General features: G+C 52.0%; 1 protein-coding gene across 1 annotated transcript; it reads right to left on the bottom strand.

The window, feature by feature from the left end:
• Positions 1–7,442: 7,442 nt before the first annotated feature.
• Positions 7,443–18,539, bottom strand: UBQLN4 (ubiquilin 4). The gene is made up of 11 exons (XM_019555267.1): positions 18,495–18,539; positions 17,946–18,097; positions 15,009–15,220; positions 14,646–14,908; positions 14,259–14,417; positions 13,795–14,020; positions 12,668–12,807; positions 12,030–12,113; positions 11,340–11,455; positions 10,168–10,345; positions 7,443–8,669 (listed from the first exon to the last, which is right to left on the bottom strand). The coding sequence occupies exons 1-11, from the start codon at positions 18,537–18,539 to the stop codon at positions 8,517–8,519; spliced, it is 1,728 nt and encodes a 575-aa protein (XP_019410812.1). The 3' UTR covers positions 7,443–8,516.
• Between the last annotated feature and the right edge of the window lie 176 nt (positions 18,540–18,715).

Here is an 18,715-nt window from a genome sequence, read left to right as displayed (position 1 = left end):
AATAATTAAAGGAATTCTGCTCTTATCTCCAGGGCTGGAACGGAGCTGAGCTTTCAGCCCAGCATCTACAGGGGCATCATCCTTGACTGCTTCATATTTCATCGCTATCGGGTCTGCCTGCCCAGATAAAAAAAAATAACCTTCGGAAAGGCGCCGAGACTTGGCCACATTCCCCTTCCCAGCTGCACCTATAATATTCATCAGCTCCGGTGCTTAATTACCACCTGTCCACTGCAATCAAAGCAGGCCCAAGGTAGGGGAGTGTGAAGATGTGTTTTACGGGTGGGGGAAACAGAAGAGGCAAGGGGAGCAAGACACTGGGCCAGCCAAAAACAAAACCCAGGAGTTCCCCCCCCGCCCCCCATGCGTGTGTGCGCGCGTGTGCATACGTGCACCCCTTTTGTTTCAACTACCATGCCATATTCCCTCCCGTAGCAGACCCCAGAGTCCTGACTCCCACGTCAATGCTTCTAAACATGAGGACCCAGGAGTCCGGACTCTGCATCCCTTGGGATGACACCCGCATTGTTTGGTGGCCACTGAGGATGCCAAGCAAGCAGAGGTCAAGGAGAGACCAGCTGGACCTGTCCTTAGAGGGTGCTCACAGCCCAGCAATGCAGCCAGAAGAGACACCTCTAGGATCTCTCTGGCTGCTCAGGTGGCCCCAGGCCATCTTCCCACAGACAAGCGTCTGCATCGTGACTGAGGGTTGACAACCCCAGCAGCAAGGCCAAGGGCTTTGCAGGCCATCAAGGTTGAATCTGCACTGGAAAAGGGAGCTCTTTCTCTGTGGGGGAAGAGGTACAGAAGAGACTCAAGAAAGGTGGCCCCTAATGTACCTGCTCCATTGCAAAACAGAGGGGTTTGGCTTCCAGGGGGCCAGGCTGGCAATTCCCATCAGGCCCGTCCAGCCAGGCAAAGGAGACACTGGCCTGCAGGCTCCTGAGCAACAAAGCAAACCCACATGGGAACGCCTCGAGGCCAGATCTGCATGAAGGACCAAGGGGTAGACACTTCCACATTGCCATCACTTCTGGGTTGCCATCACGTTCCAAATACCGAGAAGGAACAAGGGACAAGTCCCTGGGCGGGCACAAATCACACCTGCAAAGCCCAGAAACAGAACCCACCCCTGGAAACAGGCATCCTGACCCCCACCCCTTCCTACCCCAGCACCAGCCCTCCTGGTACTCATGCCCAGACCATCCATCTCACGGCACGCACCTCCTCATCTGTCATTAGCAAGGGTTCAGTGAAAGAGGCATGTGCGGGTAGGAAAGCAGACATCCAAGAAAGCTCTTCATTCTCAGATGGAGGCATGGATGACAAGACCGAGGATGTGCCTCTCAGCAGAGGAGACGGAGGCTCAGCTGGGCACCAAGGGAAAAGGTACAAGGTCTGCCATCTGGGCTGAGCCCTGCCGTTCCTCCCCGTCAAGGATGAAAAGCCTAATTTAGCTCACATGCATTTCCTTTCTGCCCTTCAAACCAGAGCCGTTCCCCTCCAAGACCTCGAATAACAAATGCTCAGGATCAGGGCCTCATCCTGACCGGAGTCTGATGGTTTTAGTGGAGGTGGGGAGGATTTCCTGCCCTCCTCCCTGAATCGAGACCCCTGGCAGGTCCCCTCATCTATCCCCCGGTAGGGAACCGGCCCCGAGGCAGCTTGACTATACGTTGTCTTAGACCGAGCAAGACGAGAGAGGCCATTCTGAGCGCGGCAGTTGCCTCAGCAACAGGAGAAGGCCAAGGTCCCTGCTCACACGGCAGCGTGCATGCACTTCCCCAGGGCCAACAAGAAAGGGATCAAGGGGATGCGCCGGGGAACGCGTCCTTGCCTGCATGCATGTAGCGAGGCGTGGGGTCGGCCTCTTCCCCGCCACGCGGCCATCTCCTTCCACACGTGCCCCACATTGGCATCGGCTAGGTCCATTCCCTGGGGACTACAGGCATCAAGTCTGGAGGGTGGGGGTCTGGTACAGCTGCGCCAAAGATGCTTCAGGCTGGATCAGCTCTTGCCTTTAGCGATGGAGGTTATTTGTTGGTTGCCTGGTGTAGCCCATCACCCCGACAGCCCGTGATGTAGGGTGGCTGGTCCACAGGCCACTGGAGTGCCCTGAAGAACAGACCTATGTGCTGAGAATGGCTTCAGACTGGAGCCCCCTATTTATATGTCAAAAGCATCCAGAGCCTGAGAGGGCATCCAGACCCGGCATTCCTACCCGTGGGAGACTGAGCCCCAATACCTGCTCCTAACCACTGAAGTGTTCACAGCCTGGCTGCCATGAGAGGCAAGTGTTGGCCATCAGCACACGGGGTCCACGTTCTGTGTGGAGCCACAGGCATGGATGTCCTATCTCTAGGCCCCGATCGCAGCGGGCTTACTCCCCTTGGCACTTCTCTGGCTGCCTCGAATGAGTTTTGCAGCTGTTTCATGCTGCTAGGGCAATGCAGAGTGCACGAGAGCCAGGCCTCTCCCCATAACACAGAGTTGGGGGCCCAAAGCAGTGCTGGACCCAGCATGCAGAATCCAGCCCCAAAATAACATGACAGGAGCATGCATCACGAATACCAGCAACCTGTAGGACGTGGAGATCATTTTCTGCCTCTCTTTTAGCTTATTAACAGGGCCTCCCGGATCCGAGCAAATCAGTGAGATCCTCAATGAGGGGACATGCACCTCTTTCCAGATCTTCGTGCTGCTCGTGCCTGGGTCAGTCTGGAAGACTTGTGATTTTGTTGTTTCTGGTGTCAAGGAAGCGAACAACAAATCCCAGTCTCCTCACAGCCCCAGGGCCAGTCCCCAGCACCCGCCTATCCCTGCCAACTGCCCTGGGATGAAGCAGAGACAAGGTGAACCTCTATCGTTCTTTTTTGTTAGCGATAGAACTGTGCAATTAGGGGAACTCAGGGCTGCAAGCAGCCACAGAAACCAAGGGCGTAGCACGCTGGGTCTCAACTTCCAGCCCACGGCCAGATCCGACTTGCTGAAACATATTCCTGCCTAGTAGTCTTATATTACGTATCATACTATACATTATATCATATTATACATTAGATTACATATTATTCTTGCCTAGTAGTCTTCCTGCCTAAAGTGGAAGAGCTGGACCTGATAATCTGTGATGTCCCTTCCAGCCCCTAATAGTCTAGGGATCTATTATCCAGCCCAATTTCCAGCCCTGCAGGCTGGATACCATGGCCCTGTGTGCTAAATCATGCCAACATGGGGTTGCACTGGACCAATAACTCAGCCCAGCTCCTAAAAAACATCTAAACTAACTAAAATAGTCTGTTGTATTTGGTCACACAACAGATGGGGGCTGGAGGTTGGCTTTTTTACTCCCTTGTCCCCCTTGTAGAGGCCCTTGCAAGGCTCAAGTCTTCCCCAGTTCTCACCTGAGGGTAGAAGAGGTCACAAAACTTGAAAGTTTAAAAACTAGCCGCACAGGCTCAGCTACACCCCGCAGCGCCGCAGGCCTATGTGTCCCTGCGCTCACGTCATAAAACCAACAAAGCCTGAAAGCAGAGCTATAGTGCTTGTTTGAAAGGGGATCTTTCTTAAGAGCTTTCCTTTTAGATACAGAGGGATAGACTCTCCATTAGATGAACGGACACCAGCAAACTATTAGTAACAGCAGTGATGATGTGTGGGTCTAGGTAGGGGGTGGGTTAGAAATGTTGGGGTTTATTTAGTGCTTTTGTTGAAACAAGAATCAGTAGGAAAAATCATCTAGTTCTGCTTCCAGTGGAAAGTGGCCTGGATGTGGGCGAGCATGGAGGAGAGAAGCCTATCTGGAGAAACGGGGCAGGGGGAGGGAGGGGGTATCTTTTCAGCCAGCCTTAAGGAAAATACTTAAATTGGAAACCAAACAAAGTTTCATTTAGAGCGGAACAGCCCGTGACACAGTTCAAATGAAGCTTAATCCAGAATCTCCTCGCTCTCCACAAAGCAGCTCACCTGCACGCATCTCAGCACAGTCCTGCTTTTCCTGTCTCCGTGGACCAGCTGGCGTTAGCCACGATCAAAAACAGCTGGCCAACTCCTTTCACCCTGGGTGCAACTCCACATAGCTGCACTGACATCTACGGTGGCTAGCTGGGATAAAGCAAAGTACAGATCTGACAGAGGAGCCTTCCCCATGTTCCTACTACATGTCCCACGTAACAAGGAAATTCTCTAAGGCAACAAGTTCTCTTTGCTCTGGAGAAGGTGGTGGGCACTAATATTAAAGCCCCCCTCAGTAAGAGAGCAAAGCACAAGCAGCAGCTCAGAGCAATTCCTAAGGGAAGAACCAGAAAAACAGCACATCTGAGAGCGCTTAATTGTGCTCTTAAAAATGCTTCAGCCTAGCACCCTGAGGATTAGGGAGGAACAGCTGATCCTGCTTCTCAGGTGGGATTAGTTTGGCTAAAAAGCTGCCTTACCTGCTGCTCAAAGCCTGTTCCTTGCAAGCCTCAGTTGATGGAGGGCTGGGCCACCTGCGCTCAGCCCTTCCCTGATTGTCAGGGAACACTTCAATGGCTCTTGGTTCGCTGGGAAAACAGACACAGAAGTGTGATCCTGGTGACCAGAACAGGGCAAAGCAGGGCTGGGCTTCAAGGTATTTTCTACCCTGCTTCCAGCAGCTTATTTCAGGCTAGTTCATAGGGGAAGTAGATACAGACCTCACTGGAACAAGAGCCCCAATCCCCTTTCATCCCAGATATGCAAGCAAGTGGGCACCAGGCCTGCTTCCCCCACTCTGTGGACACTTAGACTTGCATCCCAGTACTGTAAAGGGGCTTTAAAGACAGGGAAAACATGCAGGGGTCTCCCTAGTGTAAAATGGTCAGGGCCCTTCAGTCCCCAGGGACCCCACTTATTCCATGCTCACCTGAAAAGCACACACCAGCCCAGGGTTGAAGGTGGCCAGGAGCTGCTGGAGGTGCTACAGATGCTTCAAGGCAACTATCAAAAACACACTGGGGGAGGGGAGAGCAGGGCATTATGTTGAGCAAATAAAAAGCACCTGCTGGGCTGCAAGGTGCAGAGGATAGCAGCTCTGCCAAAATTACCCCGCTGATGCCGGAGAGACAGTAGATGAATAATCGGACCTGAACAGGGGCTGCAGGCGGAGATAGCCGGCTCCTCTGTTATCTTTATTTCAGCAGCTGGGATGTGGAGCCAGCAGTGGGTGAACGATGGCGTCAAGCAGTTGTGATAGCAGATTTTGCCATCGGGGTGAGACAGGAAAATGATGTTTGCTGCTTCAGTGTGCAAAGAGGCATCAAGGATTGAATGGGCTGTGCATACTGAGCCCTCGTGGACAAGAGATGCATTGTAGTCATTTGTATACACAAGGCATTTAACACGGGGAGAGGGGGGAACAAGTCAACTTCCCCACACAAGAGGAAAGGTGTAGTTAAAAGCTGCACATAGCAAAACTCATTTGCCTCCCCTGTCCCCAGAAAAGGGCTTTTTGTCCAAATTTCTTCAGGAAATGTTTGCTTTTGATGAAACGTTTCATGTTTTCATAAAAGACGACAAAGAAAATGGAATTTCCCCAAGTTTTTTCTGCAGGAAGAAGATAAAAAAAAGAGATGTCCCTGGCCAGCTCTACCTACAAACTACTCCTGCTCAGCTCAAGCTCCTGCTTTGTCTCTGCTGTTTACCAGGGACTGTCCAACCTCCACCGTGGAAGGCAGCGCCATCTGGTGGCTGAATGAAAACACATCCCCCTAGTCCTAATCTGGAGGTGGCCGAAGGAGCTCACCTTGACCGTGCTGTAGCTCAGCCATGGACCCCAGAGCACTTGCACTATCATCAGAGCCCTAAAAATGCCTTTCCCCACACCAGTGCTGCCAGGAGGATGCAGTGCAGTTTGGGAAGCCCAAAGCCCAGGGGATGCGAGTTACGAGGTGGATATAAACCCATGACAACAGACAAAGCAAGTCTGGACTGAGCTGCTGCCTCTGGGACAGAAGCGGCACAAAGCGTGGTGCAGGAGGGAAGCAGCTGTGACTTTCAGCTCGCATCTGCTTCTGCGGCATCCTGAGCCTCAGTCAAGCCAGCCCCAGATGCTAGCCGTGTGTGCAAGGACGGGCTGAAGCATCATGCCTGGAGATGCATGGGCCTGCTGACTGATGGCCACTCAGCCTGTAGCTCATCACTCAGCCCAGAGGATCAGCACTGAAAGGGGGAGGGGAAGAGAACAGAACAAAAGGACTTTGTATTTTCCACATCACAGACACCCACCCTGCTGCACAGCAGGGTACGAAAGACCCACCCTCTAAGAATTACCCGGTTTTTTAAAGGTGACCTGCAAGAGTCTTGAGCCAATTTCCATTTTGCCATGAATTAAAAACAGCAACTTTTTTGCTTTGATATTTTTCCCTTTCTTTTTTGCAGTTTTTCTCTCCCCCACCCTCCTTTTTTCAACCATTAAAGATTCAGGTTTTGTCTCATTTGAAAGACTGACAGCTGGAAAAGCTAGTGAAGAAGTGACAGGCCAAGGAGTGAAAATGGTGCAGATGAAAAAGGAAAGGAGCTGGAGACTGTCATCATCACTAAAAAAAAAAAAAATCACCACCTAATCACTTAAGCAACCATAGGAAGGGGAGGGGAGCTAATCTGACAAGCTACATAAGATCAAAGACTGCCCATGCCTCATCTCCAGTGGGTTTTAGGCCGAGATCCATTGCCTAGATTACACTCTCTGTATGAAAGCACCTTTTTCAGGAGAATCAGCCTGACCTCAGCTCTGTTTCAATGCCCATGTTCTACTTAACTCCAGGGAGGAATTGACATTTTGGAGAAAAGCCTTTGTTCAATCTCCAACCACCTCCTAACCACCCTTTCTTCCCCCCATCAGTTATTGGTGGAAATTAAACAGCGTTTAGGCTGCTGTTGGCAGTTATAAAGGAGCAAAAGAAATGACTGGCCCCGAATCTTTAGCATGAGAAAGGTCACTAGCAGATTTCCATTCAATAAGCTGTCTGCGGCCATGCAAAACTTGGCTCGAGTCTGCCACAACCTTGGCCTATGTTTACAGGCAGCAGTGATTTCAGGGCACCAGTCTTCACAGCACTGGGGCTACACGACCCATACTGGCACTGATTTTGTGTCCACGTGATTCACACCAGCACAGCTTACCTGGGGAGGAAACTGGACTAGCACTCACAGCCGGGCAAGTCAGGTTTACCGGGATATAGGCACACTGGCCAGATGTTTCTGCTGAAACAGCAGCAGCACAACAGCTAAAACCACCCCTAATAGTCGTCATTACACTTCAGAGTTAACACCCACCCAGAGGCAATTTGAATGTCTTCGGACTATGGCCTCTGGGTTTCTGCAGGCAAAGGGCCCCAGGAGAGGGGGCTGTGCAGTGCTGGGCCCAAGCTGACCAGCCCTAGGCTGCGCTGGAAGGACTCCAGGAAGATACAGAGAACCAAGGGCAGACAGATGGTTGTGCGCATTTATTTCCTTTTTTTTTCTTCTTTTTTTTGATAAAAATGGTATGCAAATTACATCGCCGCAGAGGCGGGAAACTGCCCCACTGGTCACGGGGTGGGGGAAGTCTGCGTGCCCCCAGAGGAGAGAAGGAGGGCTTGTACAAAGAGGGAGGAGGACTCCCAACACTTCCAGCAGGGAGATAGATCCTTGTTCAGTTGTGTTTTGTTTTTAAACACTTTCAAAAGGAAAAAAAAAATTCCCAGGTCACAGCACCCACAAGGGCCAGAGCCTCTGCCCCTCACCCCCCACCCCACAATGGCACAGGAGACTCACACTGCTCAGGCCCCTCGCCGCTTCTCCAATATCTGCCGAAATTGGCTCAATTCTGAGGCCAAGGTGACCTTGATTCTCAACTACATCAAGGCTCCTTCACACCAGACAGCAGAAAAGGGGGCAGAAAACCAGTGCAACCTACACACACACACACACACACACACTCTAAAAGCCGCCAGAGAGAAGCAGAAGGGGCCTCAGTGTAAAAGGAACTCCAGGCTCAGGGTTTCAGATGGAAGGACGAAGACAAATTACATCAGCAACTGCAAGTCACTTCAATTTCTCTTTTGATCCGTTCCTGATAAGATGCTGGGGGTGGGGGAGGGGGGAACAAACTTTGCTTAAGTTTAAATATTTGCCTGAAGGATGGGTAGGGAGGGAAGAATGTACAGTTAAAAATCAAACTACTCAAAACACAATCATTCAGGTAAGTCACTAGAAGTAATTGCCTCTACCATCTAGAGAGAGAGAGAAGAGTGTCTGAGACAGGGCATATTTAAGAAAAATACACATCTGAACTCTCTGTGGCCACTTGATGAGAACTGGAATCCACGTACAAGCCAGTTAAAGAACATTTCAACATGAAATCTTAACTTAGGAGGAATGTCAGGGCTAAGCTGCATCTCTCTTTGTGTTTTAAATACATGGACAGCTGTCAGAGGGCATGACAATGACGGTGGGTTGCCTTGAAAGATCCCCCTGTGCGTGCGGGTGTGTGTGGGTGCATTGGTGGGACAGCGCCGCTGAGTTTAGGAAGGCTGGGAGCCCAGCAGTCTCTCAATAGCTGCATTGATGTCTCCACCAGTGGCAATGAGGGCCTGGAGGTTGGCCTCACGGTTGATGAAGCCCATGGCGTTCAGCTGCTCCAGCTGCTGTTGAAATCGCACTTCAGGACTCTGCGCCTATGAGAGGGAGGAAGGCAAGACCTCAGAGAGGACTTACAGACCAGAAATGCAGGGCCACACATCCCATCCTGCTAGTGTCAGTGAGCCAGCTCCCAAGAGGCACTTACAGGGAGGCAATGGAGTTGCACCCAGTGATGCCAGCTGAGGATTTAAATTAAAAACCATTAGGGACTGGGAGAATTGCATGCTTGCAATGATAAGGGATGGGGATCTCCATAGCTGTTGCTCTGACCTACCTGATAGGGTGGGATTGACAGAGCTCTGCTGGCCAGGGGCACTGAAAAGGCCCAAGTTTGGGCACAGCTGTGCCAACACGAGGGGATACCTGCTGCCTTAGCTGGTGCTGCTCAGGGACATAGCATAGGTGCATCGGATGATCTCCCAGTACTCTGTGCCCTCAGTCCCGATAACCACCAGAGAGAAACCATCTTGCCCAAGCTCCCAAAGCAGGTGGTCCGCCACAGCTGGGAGCAGAACCCCAGTCTCTTGGCTCCAACCCAGTGCCACGGGCAATGGGTCAAGGCACATCCCACAATTACTACTTACATCACCATTTCAAGGTCAGAGCAGCCTGACCAACAGCTCCAGCCCACAACATGTAACAGCACAGAACATCTCATGCAAAAGAGCCCAGCAGGGCAGTTGTTGTCCTCCGTGGGGATGTGGCCAAGCTGCTATAATCAACTCCTACCACCCAAACCACACAACACAGCACACCTTCTGGTGCCATACTGCAGTGTTGAGCAGTGTTGCCCTGTGAACACAGCACGGGACTAGGACTCCAGGGACCTGGGGTTTTACTTCAAGGGAAACCTCCTCTCTCTGCCTCAGTTCCCCCACTGATAAAATGGGGTTAATGCTACCAGCTTCCTCTGTGCAGTACTTTGAGATCTTATGCAGCCCTTGGCATCAGCAAAGCTGAGGGTTGCTATGGGGAAGCCCCCCTGCAACATGGCTGCTAGCCCATCCATGACACCCCTCATATACTGTGCCATCATAGAAAACGAGGGCTGGAAGGTACCTCAGGTCACACCTAGTCCAACCCCTTGCTCCAGACAGGACCAGCTCCAACTAGATTGTTCCAGCCAAGGCTTTGTCTAGCTGGGGCTTAAAACCAGGATGGAGATCCCACCACCTCTGGGTAACCTGCTCCAGTTTTACTACCCTCCTAGTGAGAAAGTTTTCCCTAATATCTAACCTGAACTACCCTTGCTGCAACTGGAGCCCATTGCTCCTTGTTCTGCCATCTGCCACCACTGAAAACAGTACAGCTCCATCCGCTTTGCAACCATCCTGCAGGGAGGTGAAGGCTGCTATTAAATCCCCTCTCGGTCTTCTCTTCTCCAGACTAAATAAGTTGAACTCCCTAAGCCTCTCTTCATAAGTCATATGCCCCTAACCATTTTCACTGCTCTCCTCATAAGCTGGGAGCATCCTAAAAAGCCTGTGTCAAGAGTCACATGGGAACAGGAGAGGAGTTGATCCCTGTACGTACTTGAGAGTTTCCTCCAGCCAGCAGCTGTATCATCTGCTGCATGAGCTGCTGTTGGGGGTTACTGCCCCCGGATGGAGAGGCACTGGCAGGTGTCGAAGTGGAGGAGACTGGGTTTTCTGGGATTGTGCTTCCTCCCGTGGTGGGTGGAGGGATCCGGGGCATTCCAAAGGAGCCAAGGCTGCGAAGGGAAGCACAGGATGCGCATGGTCAGTCTTGGCTGGCAGAGGCACTAAGAGCACCTAAAAGAACCAGTTTCAAGCTGCTTGGGCTGCAGACCCTTCTGAACTTTGCACATTGCCATATGCCCCCAGATGCAGATCTACTGCTTTGTGATGTCCCTACAAGTACACTGTAATCTATCCTGCTCTTTGCTTTTGCCTCCATCCCAAAGGAGCCAAGGCTGCGAAGGGAAGCACAGGATGCGCATGGTCAGTCTTGGCTGGCAGAGGCACAGAGCACCTAAAAGAACCAGTTTCAAGCTGCTTGGGCTGCAGACCCTTCTGAACTTTGCACATTGCCATATGCCCCCAGGGGCAGATCTACTGCTTTGTGATGTCCCTACAAGTACACTGTAATCTATCCTGCTCTTTGCTTTTGCCTCCATCTGGTTTTTCCTCTCCTCCCTTCTTCGCTGTCTGCTACCATGAGTACAGACACCAGTTTGATAACACTGACTTCAGGGATCAGGACGTGTTGCCCAGGCTCTCTGGAATTATACAGCCTCAGGTTCTCATGCCAGACTGACCCTGGCTAAATTATATCCACACAACAAGCAGAGCTGAGAGAAATGGGCTCCCTTACTGATGGAAGCTGAGGACTGAATATTCATCTTACCCCTAGGATGGGCGAGGTGTGTTGACAGACAGTATGCTCTGTTGTGCCTATCCCTCCCTAGGACAGGCAGTACCACCCCATTCCCTAGCACTAGGTTTAGGAATTGACATCATGCCATGTACTACAGACAAGTGTGTGGGGCATGAGGGGTTAATGCCAGAAAGAACATGGAGAGAGCTGCTTCGTCAGTGTGAAGTGGTAGAAAGAGTTAAGTGGCTGGAAGTTCCATGCAGCGGGGGGGGCGCGCAGGGCTCCCCAAGGCAAGGCCTTGGCACACCCACCGCTCGCCTGCACAGCCGCTGCCTGTGTCAGGAGAAGCGGAACTGAGCCCTCATTACCTCGGCACCAGGCCTGGAGCCTCCGTCTGCAAAGTCTGGAGCCCCTGCTGGATCTGGAGGAGAGCCTGCATGGCGCGGGGGTTGGTGAGGATCGAGAGGGAATCGGGATTCTGCATCTGGGAAGAGAGAGAAGAACAGAACTGATACCCGAAAGCCAGAGCTTCAGTCAGGAGGTTGGGGGGACAGCCCCCAGGGACAACAGGATCCAACTTCTCAGTAGGCATAGGCTCCTAGGTCTTCTCCTCCTGTTTTTTTGTGAGTGTCCCTGCACAGAAACACCAAGGTCTGAAGAAACACATCTGGATTCATCAAGTAGATTAGTTAGGCTGCTACAACCCCCCAGGTGGACACAGGCATTCAGGATTCAAGCCACCTTTGTTTCATTCAGCTTCCATCATTCCCAAAGCCAATGAAGATGAACCGACTTGCACTCTCAAAGTCAAGGAGACCGTGAACATCCACACAGGATTTAATACAATTTCATTACCTCACTTTGATCGCACGCCTGTTGGTAACCCGGATTTGCTGTGCATTCCTGTCTAGACAAGCCCTAGTTTCTCCATCTCCTGCTGTGAGCCACCCTCCTGGATCTTTCAGCCCCACAACCCATTCCAAAAGCACCACAGCAGCTTCCCTTGCTGTAAGGGCACAGAAACCCAGCACGGGGCAAGGCCAGGCCAGAGTCTTTACCTGCTGCAGAAAGACAGGGAGCTGAAGCCGGAGCTGTTCCTGAAGCTGTGGATTCCCAGCAAAGAGGGGGACATTTACCATGATCTGCCAGAGGACAGCAAACATCAGACAAGTCAGTGGGGCCTCTCTGCCACTTATCAACCTTGGTCCTATGCCATGAGACCACGTATGTTCTCCACACTGAGAGGTCCAGTATGTTACACTGCCAGCCAGGTCCTGGCCACAGGGGGTGGGATGACAGCTGTAACTAACACAGGAAGCTGGAGGCACTTTATACCGAGAGCCTTCATGTTCCTTTACAGGGCAATGTGTGGCTCAGGAGATGGCTATCAGGTACCATCATTAAAATCCAACTGCAGCCCAGCCTGGTGCACACGTACTACTGTTACCCAACAGATTCAGAGAGGGCAGCTAGGTGGGCACTGACAGGGCAGGCACTGGACTCTGGATTTTCCCTCCCAGGGCAGGAAGATGGGACACTGCCAGGCTGTACGTGCTGTACAGATAAACAGAAGACACCAGTCTTCAAGCCTCTGTACAAAAGCTGGCTCGCTCTATGGAGCTCTATCAGAACGCTGCTCTCTAACGAGCAAAGCATCAAGGTCTGTTTGTATGAGGAGCCCCTGCTACCCTTTTACCTGTGCTGCGAAGTCGGGGTTCTGGGCAAGTGTCTGCATCATACTGCGCATGTAAGGGGCCGAGATGATGTTCTGCATCAGCTGAGGGTTCTCTGATATCTGCTGCAGGAGACCCTGCATCTCTGGGCTGTTAAACATTCCTGTGAGGAAACCAGGGAGGGGTGGGGAGGGGGAGGGGAGGCGGGGATGGACAAAGGGGAGATAAAGCAAAAGACCATTTTGCAAGCCCGATCACTGCTGAAAAGGAGAGAGGAGAGGTGCTGCCTAGGGCCGAACACATGACTTGTAGAGACAGGGCAGGCAGCCACACACCAAGGAGGCACACAAGAAAGAATCAAAGGCTGAAGACAGCACACATTTGACAGCACCTGAGATTTTCAGAGATTAAAACAATTTTTTTTTTTTTTTGAGAGCTCCACCCAAGCTTTTACCTGTCCCCAGGGCTGGGTAACGTGCCAGCAACAACAAAAGCAAATGCATGGCCTTTGCCTTACCCCTGCCCCACAAGAAGCTACCTCCAGGAGAATGCTAGAATGGAAATTATGCAGTCTGGCCACTAGACCAGGGGCAGGCAATTATTTCAGGTGGAGGGCCACATACTGAGTTTTGGTAAGCCATTGAGGGCTGCATGACAGGCAGCCAGGGGCAGATAAATATTAATTTTCTAAATTTTTTAGAGGCCCGATGGGCCGGATAGAATGACCTGGCCATATCCGGCCCACGGGCCGCATTTTGCCCACCCCTGCACTAGATCCTCTTCAGCCAAGTTAGCAAGTGAATAAGAACCACCCTTTTTTTTAGCATGGCAGCCTGTGGAGATTACGCACCCCAGCATGCAATGCTCCAAGAGGCCAGACCTAGAGCCATTCATGCGCTCTTCTTCCAAGCAGTCACATACCACAATAGAGGAGGGGGTGGGGAAAAAATCAATCCCAGCCTCCAACATAACCCGCAGGCAGGCCCACAAGGAATAATTTGTTCCAACTTGCATCACGGTAGACTTGCTCATCTGAAAGACTCAGTGACTACAGCAAACACGGGGATGCTGGACGCAACCTGGAGCCACCTGGAGCTGGGAGGTTGGTGCCAAACCAACTGCACCCCTGTTTCCTTTCCAGGATACGTACCAGTGCCCAGGTTAGCAGCGTTGATCCCAAAGGGGTTGGATACAGTTGGTGTGCTTTGGGTGGTCGTGGAGCCAGCACTCCCTTCACTGCTGGGCACCTGGGCTTGTGAGGCAGGTGGCGTGGGGCTCCAGGGGTTGGGTAAAGGCTCTCTGTTTTCCGTCCGTAAAGGCTGGGAGCTCGAGCTCTCAGAGTTTCCAGCCAAGGAGGAGAAAGGATTGTTGCCAAACTAGACAGAGAAAGAGAACTGACTCAGACCACCCAAAAGGCCATGAGAACCTGCCCTTGTGGGGGTTATTGGAACATACGCAATACAGATCCTGTCTGCCCTAGTCTGAGATTTATTAAGCACTCCCCTTGTTGAGAAATCTGCACCCAGCACTACAGTCTCTTGTGCAAGGTGGTTTTACTCTCACCCATAAGGAGGACAGACCCCACTGCTGCTGCCCCCATAGTCCCCTCCATACCTGCTCCCGTGCTGCACTGAACATGGGCTCCTGGATGTCCGTGTACATCCGGCGCAGGGCATTGTACCCTCCTGGAATGCTCTCAAGGTTGCTCAGGGCTCGGTCCTGGTTCCGCATCATCTCCTGCATCATGGCGGGGTTGCGAGCCAGCTCCATCGTCTGTGGAAGGAGAGTTTGGGAAGACAGATGATCTATTGAGGTCCTTTCTGACCCTAACATCTATGAATCAGGGAGTTTGCACCATGAAAGACTCCAGCATGCATTGTTATGGGCTAAATGGCTCAGTAGCATCCTAGAGAGACTGAGCTTTCACCATTTCGGTGCCTGTCTAAGGTCCACAGGGAAGGATTCAGAGGTAGGTTCCTGGACTTTGACCCTCTCACCCACCTGCCTCATCAGCTCTGGGTTGTTCAACATGTGGCTGATCTCAGGGTTCCGCTCCATAAGCTGCTGCATCTGGGGATTGGCCATGATCATCTGCCTCATCAGGTCGGGATTAGACATCATGTTCTGCACCAGAGGGTTCTCCATAATCTGGGATAGCATCTCCGGGTTAGACATCAGCTGCCGTTGCATCTGCTGCTGGAGCTCCATGAAGTTGGCGGAGCCCATCCCGAGGTTGCCGAGGCCGGTGATGCCTCCAAAACCCGCTGGAGAGAGAGAGACTGTCAGGACAAGCACTTTCAGCCGGGAAAAAGAGTGATGCATAGGCTGAACTATACAGGCAGAGAAACCAACCACATCACTCACAGAGGATGGATGCAGGGTTGCTGGGCGCTCCGTCTCCAGCACCCACCGTGGTCCCCGACCCACTGCTCCGCCGGCTGCCGCCTCCCCCATCGGAGCCAGCACTGCTGGACGTGGAAGGCTGAGATGGGGCAGCGGGAGAGGCAGGGGTTGCAGCAGGGGTGGAGGCAGCAGCAGAAGTAGCAGAGGCAGCAGCAGCTGAAGGATCTGGAACCCTAAAGAGAGAAGAGACACTGCTGCTGCAGGGAAACTCACACAGCCGGTTCCCTTCTGCAGTTCAAGAAAAGAAGCTGAGAGTGACCACCTCCGGTCAAGGGGAATGTAGAGCCATCACATCCAAAACCACCTGATCTCACCCAAGGCAATGAGAAGGGAAGCAATGTTTGTATATACTTAACTCAGTCAATGCACCTCAGAGGAGATGGTCCCTAAGCAGGCACCGACTTTTGTGTTTTGTATCAAAAAGCATCTAGTTGGTTACCAGCATTCTTGACCCATTTGACTGCACCATGTATAACAGGCTCTTACCACATACAACAGAGATGGGCTTTCCTCTGTGGGTGCAGGGGACAGGACTAAGAACAATGGCCTTAAGCTGCAGCAGGACAGTTTAGGCTGGAGATGAGGAGGAACTTTTTGACTTGGAGGGTGGTCAAGCACTGGAACAGGCACCTAGAGAGGTGGGGGAGTCTCCATCCCTGGATATGTTTAAGGGCAGGCTGGACAGACACTGGGCTGGGATGGCCGAGTCTTGCTGGGTTATTTGACCCCAGTGGTCTTTCCTGCCAAGAACAGGAGGACTGAACCCAATGATCTCACGAGCTCTCTTCCAGCCCTGAACTTCTGTGAATCTGAGTCAGGGCTGATCCTGCTTTGAGCAGGAGGCTTGACTAGATGACTGTATGAGGTCCCTTCCAGCTTGACTTTCTCATGTTCTTTTCTCTTCAACCAACAGGGCATATTATAAGCAGAAATGGGAGAGAAGCAAAGCCCTGATGCTGCAGAAACTTGCACCCAAGCTTAGTCAGATCCATGAGCAAGCCTGTTAAGGTTAAGAGGACACACCCACACTGGCAGGGTGAGAAGCCATTTGCTACCACAGCTGTTCTAGCTTTGCTAGTTTCCCTTCCTCATTTCTCTCTGTCACACAGCAATGTGGGGGGGGAGGAAAAAAAGAACTTTAAAACCCAAAAAGCAGTTAAAGTCCCAATCCCCAATAGGAGCGTGGGCATGACCGCTGGAACTACCAGCAACTCATCTGAAAAGGCAGGCTACAGTGCATGTCAATGCCTTTATGAATGTGGAACCATCAGGTGGCTTGCAAATGATGCCCCCTTCCCATAAGCTGGCCATTCAACCACAATGAAGGGTTAATCCCTTCCTTGCCCACTCGGCGCAAGAGAACCTGCTGCCCCCAGTACCTGAACAGACTGCAGGGAGGTAGCTCCTTGCACTGAGCAGAAAGGAAAGCTGACTGCCTTTCTAAAAAGAGAAACAAAAACCTTATGGGAAAGGTGTGAATGCGGGAGGAAAGCAATGAGACTGGGAAAGGAGAATCTGCAGAGGTGGCCCTTAAAGGGGTTGAAACTGCAGATGGCCAGTGTCTTGGAAAGAAAGCACAGCTGGCCAGCTGTTTAGAAAGCCCTTCTCCCCTTGCAGCCCCCCGAGATCTCTCTGTACTGCCATCCACTTCCATTCGCACAGCCTCCCCTCCAAAAGCAGCTGAAATAGAGCGTGCCTAGCCAGCTGCTGTGAGACGCTTGCCCTAGGAAAAATACTTTAGAATAACTACCCAGGGAGCAGGCTTGCGGCTACTGGGAGCACAGAAATTGTTGGATGAGGATTTTTTTGCCTCCATGGAACTTTCTGCAGCAATTTTTAATCCCAAACATTTTACAAACTAATTTCACTGCTGCCACAGCAGCGGCTGCAGTCGGGGAGACTGGGGAGAAGCCAAGCAGATGGGCAATAGGAAGTTTAACCAAAAAAAAAAAAGGAAGAAAGATCAGGGTTACTTGGACTCTCTCACCACAAGAAGGAAAGGCTGCAATGCACACATGCTGGTGACCATTAGAGAGACAAAAAATGAATGATGGGCCAGTTTTTAGTTTATCTCAGGAGACAGTTTGCAAGTGCTGAGGTTTATCGCGGAGACAGCGGGAAGCAGCATGGCATCAGCACGCTCCATGCAGAGGTAGTGTTCTGTACAAAAGCCTCCGACAGTAGCTGACAATTCGTGTGGCTTCAGAAAAGAGGTACTGATTTTTAATAAGCCAGGGAGGAGGCACTCCTGCTGGGGGACAACAGAGCTTCAAAAGGAGCGTGAGCCTGTTTAGTGACACCCACTGCTCAGATGGAAAGACGAGTCCCGGGAATGGTGGGAAAGGGCCATTAGGAAACAAGGAGGTCTGCTTGCATCTGTAATACGGTGAAGGCACCAGGAATCATTAGACAACGGTAACTTAAGAGTCACCCAGCAGCAGCTTTCCAATATGCTGATTTACACCCATGTCTCTGGTCTGCCTGAAAGATACCCCCAAAAATGTCGTTACGTGCTCTTGATAATGCCATACACTCACTGAACGCCTCTTGCTGAAAGATCTCCCAGCACACACGACAGTCAGACCCCGCTGCAGGGACCCTGGAGTGCGAGGTTCTGGCTTCACACGGCTATGAGCAAGTGAAATAATCTCCATGTCCTCTCCGTCACCCAGAGAAATCCCTGCTTTAATAGGTTCTTACACGCAACAACTAATACTCGTAAGATTTCTAAGCACGTCAACTCTGCAAAGCTTTATGAAACCCAGGAGCCCGGAAGCCAAGACCCAATTCGAGCAAAGTCCCACAGCCCCCCGAATTTGAACTTGTACGTTCGACAGCCAGGAACTCACAAACACACGGTGTTATTTCCTAAAACCCCAGGAAAGGACGATTTCTTACTTCTGTGGGGTCTTAATCACCAAGTGCACAGTCAGTCCATCTTTGATCCCGTGTTGGCTCAATGTGTCTCCATCCTTCAGGATCTTCCCCGCAAAGATCAGAACCAGCTGATCCTGTTTGGCTTTAAACCGCCTGGAGATTTCTTCTTTGAACTAGGGACAAAGACAAAAGGAGGCAATTCTCAGGCCGAGATGCTTTCGAGTCTGCCCAAGAGGCTACGGGAGCACCAGGGAGCCCCGGGAACGAGCCTTCACGCGGTCATTTCTCTGGTGACAGTCTGAAGGATGCCAGGCAGGATCACCAGGGCCGAGCTGGTTAGGAGGGCGATGGCGCAGCCTTTACCTGTTTAGCTCACACAGGTGAGCTTTACAAGAGCAGAGCGCAATAGCCTTAAACTGAAAAGCAGCTACACCAAGGACCACAGATCCCTTTTGCACTGGATCATCGCCCTCCGAACGTCCGCAGCGTCCACGTCTCCGCTTGCAGGCATCGCATAAAGGACAGCGAAGCAATACTCCACAGCGAGCCGGCTTCAGCCAGCGGAAATACCGAACCAGGCGGCCCCTTTTCTAGCTCCGACTCCTGCGATGACATTCGGGTTTTGAGCAGCCGGGCAGCAGCGCTGGCGGCCTCGTGTCGCCCCCGCCCCCCGGGAAGAGCAGCCCGGCCGCGGGGGCTCCCCCAGCTCGGCACGTCCCCTCATGAAGACGCGGCTCCGAAGACAGGCCCGTCTCCGCCTCGTCCACGCGCCGCTCGCCCCCGCCGGCCCC

Source organism: Crocodylus porosus, unplaced genomic scaffold, assembly GCF_001723895.1.
Source record: "Crocodylus porosus isolate Cpor-Errol unplaced genomic scaffold, CroPor_comp1, whole genome shotgun sequence".
In the NCBI taxonomy this organism is placed as follows: Eukaryota; Metazoa; Chordata; order Crocodylia; family Crocodylidae; genus Crocodylus; species Crocodylus porosus.
Note: the sequence above shows the minus strand (reverse complement) of the source record. Positions and strands in the feature narration are given on the sequence as shown.